Here is a 7,487-nt window from a genome sequence, read left to right as displayed (position 1 = left end):
TCTTCTAGAAATCATATTGGTCATAGTTTCAATAGCTGATGCTAGTAGCTTGCAAGTTCGTTTTTAAAGCCGTTGCGAGCTATTAACTATATGGAATGTTGAATCTGTGGTGTCATGTTCTTTAATTTATACCCTAAATTAACTAGCTAACAGGAAAACTTGTATTCCTTTGCGTCACACTTCATTTTAGGAAGCAAGGAGCTAGCTACTTGCTAACGAGCCACAACAATTAAATAACATTATTGGTAGCCAATTCACTCTGCGTCACGTAGCTAACTGTTTAGCACCAAAACTCTTCTGGTGGGACAAAAAGGGATGAACCATAAAAGTAAGAAGCGAATTAAAGAGGCCAAACGAAGTGCAAGACCCGAACTGAAGGATTCGTTAGACTGGACGAAGCATGACTACTACGAAAATTTTGATTTGTCACATCGTACAGTAAAGGTAACCATTTGCAGACGTAGCTAGAAAGAAAATTGGCGAGCTAGCTAGCTAACGTTAGCTGACTGAATAGCTGAATGACCAGATCTCCACATGGATTGTGGAACTTTTTGCTGGCGCCAATTAGCTTGACTAGGTAGCTAGCTAGCTAAGGGACAGTTTTCACTGCTCTGTGACGGAAATTTCTCACAGTTAGCCTTACGACTCACTTGATAGCTGTCACTTAGCCAGCCATTCTGTTTTTGACAGTTTAACATGAGCTCCTGTTAATTTACAGGTCAATAATTTTCTAGCGGCCAACCCCAGATTTAAGATTTTTTCTATGTTAATATTCCTGCAGATTAATTAGTGGTACATAGGTTAAAGGCACTGAATCACCTAACCATCTTCGTTAGCAGGCGTTTATTTAGCTACAGTTACTTTATCTTTAACATTACTCCTAGCGATTATTTTAATTTAGTTACTTATCTGGCTGAGATGCTGTGTACTTGGGTGTCTGGGGTAATACAAGGCTGGCGAGTTACTCTGCCTTCAGTAGCTACTGTTACCATCATATCCAGCAAGCGATCATGTTACTAGCTATTTAGTGAGTTGTTAGCTACTTTGAATACTTGCTGATTTTATGTGCCTAGCGTTAGCTGTCCAGGTAACTATCGAGCTAACAAATAGTTACCCTAGCTCTCAGTGGGTTCCTGGTGTGCGCCATGGTGGACGTGCTTCCTTGCTCGTTGGCTACGTTGGCTGGGGACGGTCATATAAGGTTATAGTATTATTTCCGGATAGCCACTTTGTGTTTTGGAGAATATGTACAATGCTATACAGTATACAGATTGTGAATATATTATGATTATTATCTTAGTTATATATTTAGTTTAGTTATATATACCCCAGTATTTTGCCGATAACATGGAATTGGTTGATTGTTATTTAGCTAACTAGCTAGCTAGCAGCTTCTCTCTCTGGAGCAAGTGAAAAACACCCCGGCTGAAAGAACGAACCTACCTGTACATTTAGTCTAGATGGCACAGCAAATCGGGTCCAAAATCAAATTTAGCTTTCACTTTATCCACGCGCAGCTCTCATTATTTTCCTTTTCTCATTTATATGAATGTGTCTGTGTTGTCAGGACAATGTCGAGCGTGTGGACTCCCTGCAGCTTACCCCAGAGGAGTTTATACAGCGCTTTGAGAAGCCCTATAAGCCCGTGGTACTGCTCAATTGCCAGAGCAGCTGGCCAGCCCGGGAGAAATGGACCCTGGAGCGTTTGAAGCGCAAGTACCGCAACCAGAAATTCAAGTGCGGAGAGGACAATGATGGGTACTCTGTGAAGATGAAGATGAAGTACTATGTAGAATACATGGAGTCAACGCGGGATGACAGCCCCCTGTATATATTTGACAGTAGTTATGGCGAGCATGCCAAGCGCAGAAAACTGCTGGAGGACTACCAGGTGCCTGTCTTTTTCCGTGATGACCTCTTTCAGTTTGCTGGGGAGAAGCGCAGACCTCCGTACAGGTGTGAAGAACAGCTCATGAACACTACATGTACTGTAGTGATACTTTTTTTTTTTTTTTTTTGAAAATCAGATCACTGAGATACATGAGGTGTATTACCTTGATCTTTGGATAACTGAATGGCATACCTCTAAGCAGTAACAGTATTTCATGAAAGCCAGTGATAAGTATGGGTTACCATTGCACACCGTAAAGATAGTCATCTCTCCTTTCTCTGTCCCTCTTGAACGTGTGTTTCCTCTCAGGTGGTTTGTTATGGGGCCTGGCCGCTCTGGCACTGGCATACACATCGACCCTCTGGGCACAAGTGCGTGGAATGCCCTGGTACAAGGGCACAAGCGCTGGTGCCTTTTCCCCACGCACACTCCACGTGAGCTCATCAAGGTCACACGGGACGAGGGAGGCAACCAGCAGGACGAGGCCATCACCTGGTTCAGTGTGATCTACCCCCGCACACAGCAGCCCACCTGGCCTGCCGAGTTCAGGCCCCTGGAGATTCTCCAGAAACCTGGGGAGACGGTCTTCGTTCCAGGTTAGCAACAGCATGTTAGCAGCTTATTAATGTAAAGGGTGGAGCAGGATAGAGTTCTGCCAAGGCAAATAACCGGGTTGAAGCACTGCATTTTGCACACAGATTACAACACAGTAAAGAATATAAGAGCGCAGTGCATTTTGAGAAGATATTGCACAATACTCAGCACATTGTAGATGGATATTGCAATTCAAGTGTTCTGAAATACTTGCACATGACCCAAAAGTGATGACATTAATATAAAAGATGCTCATCATTCTTGGGTCATTTATTATTGTAATTTATGATCTTAAATTAATTGGAACAAAATTTACAAATCAAACTGTGGAACACAGTGGTTATCAGGTATATAGTGAGAGAAATGTGTAATAAAAGTAGGGTAGTTGTTTTTGGGGCATGAAAAGGTATGGTGTCGACTTCTGAAACGGTTCATGTAAATATGCGCATGTAATCAACAAAGTGGATTCTAGGGAACAGTAGTGGATTCCACTGAATTCTAGGGACAGGAGGAATTCTCCCAGAGATGGAGGTTCACAGAGGCTACTTAAAGAAATGGCAGTTGTTGAGAGCGATTGTTCAATGTTGAAACATTATCACATACACTGTAGCAATGCAAGAGATCACCTTTACTTTTTCTATGCTCTTCTTTGTCTGATTTTGTGCATTTTGTGTGAACCTTAGTCACACCTTTTGTTTGGTCTTCCAGGTGGCTGGTGGCATGTGGTTCTCAACCTGGACACAACCATTGCTGTGACTCAGAATTTTGCCAGCACGACCAACTTTCCTATTGTATGGCACAAAACTGTCCGTGGTCGGCCAAAGCTCTCCAGGAAGTGGTACCGGTAAGAGCTGGTGAATGTTTGTATTGGCCGGTTGTAGGATCACCATGATGGGCCATCTTTGCATATTTTGTCTGTATGTCTTTGTTATGCACGTTTTTTGTAACTTTGTGTTGTCTTTGTGTTAGCATCCTGAAGCAGGAGCGACCTGAGCTTGCTGCACTGGCTGATGCAGTGGATCTGCAGGAATCAACTGGCATTGCTTCTGATAGTTCTAGTGATTCTTCATCTTCTTCCTCTTCTAGCTCCTCTGATTCTGATTCTGAGGTAAGAGCTGTCAGTTGAACATCTAGGTATTGGTGTTCTCTGAAAGAAGCCCTTTTGTACTAGAATTTGTTCTAGAACCATACCCCAATCAGCATACTGGCAACATGGTTGTTTGTCCTTAAGACAGATACACCTGACCTGTGGCTCCGCTATCTGGCTTTCATGAGTTTGACATGACCTGGGTTAGCAGGGCTGATTAATGCTGAATGCAGTTCCTTTAAGAGGGAGAAGATGTCGTGTGGAGCACACCTGGAACTGAATGTCAACTAGTAATAGAAAGTGACTGTTTACTACTGCGGCTCTAAAGATTTTTCTCAGTAAAATGTGGACCCTAGTAATGTTTCCTCTAGTGATCAACAGTTTTATTTTCAGACATCAAATCAAAAATCAGTTAAACATGCAATTCCTGCTTATCCTTAAAATATGTGCATTACCCTGGCTGGCGACTTCATAGCTTAGGTTAAGTAATGGCCCAAACAACGGCACTTCTGCTAAGTTGTCTGACTGTAGTTATAAGTTATATGCATGCTTGGGTTTGCTGAGTAGTATTGAATCCATGTGTTCAATAACTTACTGTACAATTCTAGCCAGCTGATGGAGAGATGAATAGTTGATAGTTAATAATTATGATGTGATTACAAATTTTAAATGACCATTTCATGCCAAACTACGAACTTAAAAGCATTCCTTTATGTAAAGATAGTTTTACCTTTTAAAATCTCTCTTATTTTATGAAGGTATTTCTGGGTCTGACTGCTTCTATAGAGAATATTTAGAAGTCGATCTGATTTCTGTGCCTGTTATGATATTCTTACTGCATTTGTATATTACTGATTCTCTCTCACATATGCAGGCACACTTGCACACAGTAGCTATGCTCAATGTCTCTTAAAAGTCTCAGCCATTCTGCATATGGGCTATCAGTTGGATGAAATGCAGTACTTGCGCAGTGTATGTTTGTATGGGTACACAAGCCTGTGCACACATTTTTTGTCTTGTTATGGGTAATATTGGTTACACCTAGTTACAATGAATAGAATAATGTAAATTCATTGAGTGAGTGTGTTCATTGTGGTGGAAAATGTTAGAGTTAGAGAATAAATGTTGTTCTAACAAATGCTGTGCTGTAGAGTGGAAATATTGACCCTCATATCACATTGATCTTTCTTCTGCAGTGTGAGTCAGGCTCAGAGGGAGACACTATGTCACATCGCAGGAAGAAGAGAAGGACCTGCAGCATGATGGGAAATGGTGACACCACCACTCAGGATGACTGCGTGAGCAAAGAGCGCAGTTCCTCCCGATGACACCCCAAAAGGGAGCGAACCCTCTGCACACACAGAGCTTTCTTTTCAAAGAAGACTCTTCCACCTTTCTCTTATAAAGAGGCTTTTGTCCTGTTTGTGATGAGCAGAGTCCAGGCACGACGTCTGGGCCTCTGCCACAATTGTGCACCTCTGTGTAGAAAAAATTGCTGTCCCCAATCTTCTCTTTGATAGTGTGCCCTTAAAATACATACTTGATAGAGTGACAGTAGCACGCAGAGGAGCTGTTAGTGGCTTTTACAAAGCTTATGTTTTCACGTGGCATGTGTCACTCGAAGGCCAAATTGGAAACGGAAGGTTGAAAAGGGTGCTCTTGCCTTGTTGCAGTCAGGGAATGTAGTGGGAACGAGTCTAGCAAAGTCCACAGAGGGCTAGAGGAGCTCTTCTGCAGTGTCACGCTCTTGTGTTGTTGGGAGATCTCTGGGAAATGTGCTAAGGGACAGTGTTTTTTCAAACTGTGATTAAGTTGAACAGTGGGATTATGGTTCTTGGACTGGATAATGTGGTGTTTGGGGTCTATACGTGCTGCCTTAGTGTATGGGAAAACTAAAAAGAAATACTGAGTTATATCCATCCTTGAAGATTTAAATGTGCTTTAAATTTAATTTAGATATGAAAATGACAGTGTAGACATTTTTGGTAAGCAAACAATTGAATCAAGGGCTGGTAGCTGGTTCAGAATTGCCACAGAGAGAGATTTTAGGCTGATTAAGGGGATGTTTGCATGTACATAAACTATAATAATTGGTCATTTGGATTGGCTTATTTAATACCACCCACTGGCCTTTAGAATATTTGTATGGTTAAAATTTTGAGCTTTCAGATGCTTGAAAATAGATGAGGTCAGACTGAAAATAATCACAAATTCCAGAAGGAACTTAAAGCATGGATGGAAATGTGATGCCTCAATACAAGTTAGGAAATATAATATGAAATTAACTCAAGGTGTATCACTAAGTGTTCTACATTGCAGTTAAATGTCATCTATTGAAGTCACTACAACAAATAGTGAATGTTGTTGACAGATTGAGTTCATGTTGAAATACCTTGAGGATTCCAGTGCAATTGTCAATTGAAAAAGAAAATCTTATGAGGTAAATGAATGAAAGCGGTTTATAAATTATGATAGACTAAATTCCTGTTTTGAATAAATTAATTTTTATCAAGTGGTTCAGTTTTCCTGTATTTTTGGATTTGTGTCACTTCAATGTATCAAAAAAACTTCCTGTTTGTCTGAAAAGGCCCAGGGTGTGAAAGTAGGTTTTTCAAGTTGTGTGGATATTTTAAGAGGGGGATTATAGCCTAGAGAGAAACTGCATATATTTCCATATTTTAATGAAATTATAAAAACAAACAATACGTTTTCAGAATGGGATTTTCTTAATAAAATTAATCTTCAGTACTGTGAGACTTAGTGACTTCCCTGTCTAGGTTTTTTTTATTGCATATAAGATTTGTCTCTCTTGGCAACTTAAATTGGGGTTCCACATGAGGCAAAACTACACTCCTGACAAACATTGTTGAAAAATGAACATTCTCTGCATTATGTCATGTCACCATGTTTTGTGAAAAAATACATTTACCTGTCTCACCAATGCAGAATCCATATTTCCAAAACAGTTCATCAGTGAACCAAACTGGGTTTATCATGTTTTCTGCACCAATGGTCCCTTTCCCCTTTTGGCTTTGTCTAAATTGTTCCAAGTGAACAGAAAAAAATAATTTGTGCTGAAAGTGCTTGTTTTTGTAATTTTGTTAGTCTGGGTGGTGTTGGATGTTGTGTATTTAAAATGGTTAGCAATAGTTCCATGTTGAGTAAACATATAATTGTACGTGCAGGTAATGTCTGTCAACCTTTTCATCAAATAAGTGCCTGTTTCCTGTTGAAAATTCTGCTTTAAAACAACCTTAGGTCAGAAGCCGTTTCTGCTTTGTTCACTTGCGGTTCTGACTATTTAGTGATGATGACATCAATATGCTCTTAACCAGACATTGAAGAGTATAATAATTTTGCTGCATTTGGGGATACGGTAGAGGGCTGACCTTTAATCAAAAATAATGCCAGTTTTCCTTGGCAACAATGGAATTAACGGTTTAATGATAGGTAAATATGTTGGGCTTGACTTTTGTTTTTGGTGTATCACAGCTCCACTTTGTTTATCGGCAGTTGAAAACTAGATGCATCAAACTAGCAAGCCCGACCCTGCCCGAGAATCTGTCACGTGGTGCCTTTGTTTATGTCAGTCTGGAGGTGTGAAACGTAATTGCTTAACGTGTGCAAAACACACCTGGGAAGTTAATGTAAAAGGTCAAAATAAAATAAAGAGCGATTATTGTTGTGTCATCAATAAAGGCCTTTTGTATTTACAGTTATGTCCTGACACTATTTCTCATTCAACTTGAGTGGATGCACTAATGCTCTCTTGTGTTTGAAGTCGCTTTGGATGAGAACGTCTGCTAAACGAATGGGATGTAATGTCCCTTGCGTGGGTTTTTAAACAACCACATTCTGCTCGTCACTAAAACTATAAAGTGATAATTATGTGCTCTGAATTCTTATGGAGCTTTT

The 7,487-nt window shown here is 40.3% G+C and overlaps 1 protein-coding gene across 1 annotated transcript; it reads left to right on the top strand.

Moving 5' to 3' along the window:
• On the top strand, positions 1–7,240 carry jmjd6 (jumonji domain containing 6, arginine demethylase and lysine hydroxylase). Its single transcript, XM_036549841.1, has 6 exons — positions 1–444; positions 1,568–1,956; positions 2,201–2,487; positions 3,194–3,329; positions 3,455–3,593; positions 4,769–7,240. The coding sequence occupies exons 1-6, from the start codon at positions 316–318 to the stop codon at positions 4,898–4,900; spliced, it is 1,212 nt and encodes a 403-aa protein (XP_036405734.1). The 5' UTR covers positions 1–315; the 3' UTR covers positions 4,901–7,240.
• Positions 7,241–7,487: the final 247 nt, after the last annotated feature.

This window comes from Megalops cyprinoides, chromosome 1 (genome assembly GCF_013368585.1).
Source record: "Megalops cyprinoides isolate fMegCyp1 chromosome 1, fMegCyp1.pri, whole genome shotgun sequence".
NCBI classification, from domain to species: Eukaryota; Metazoa; Chordata; class Actinopteri; order Elopiformes; family Megalopidae; genus Megalops; species Megalops cyprinoides.
This window is presented reverse-complemented; position numbering and strand designations above follow the sequence as displayed.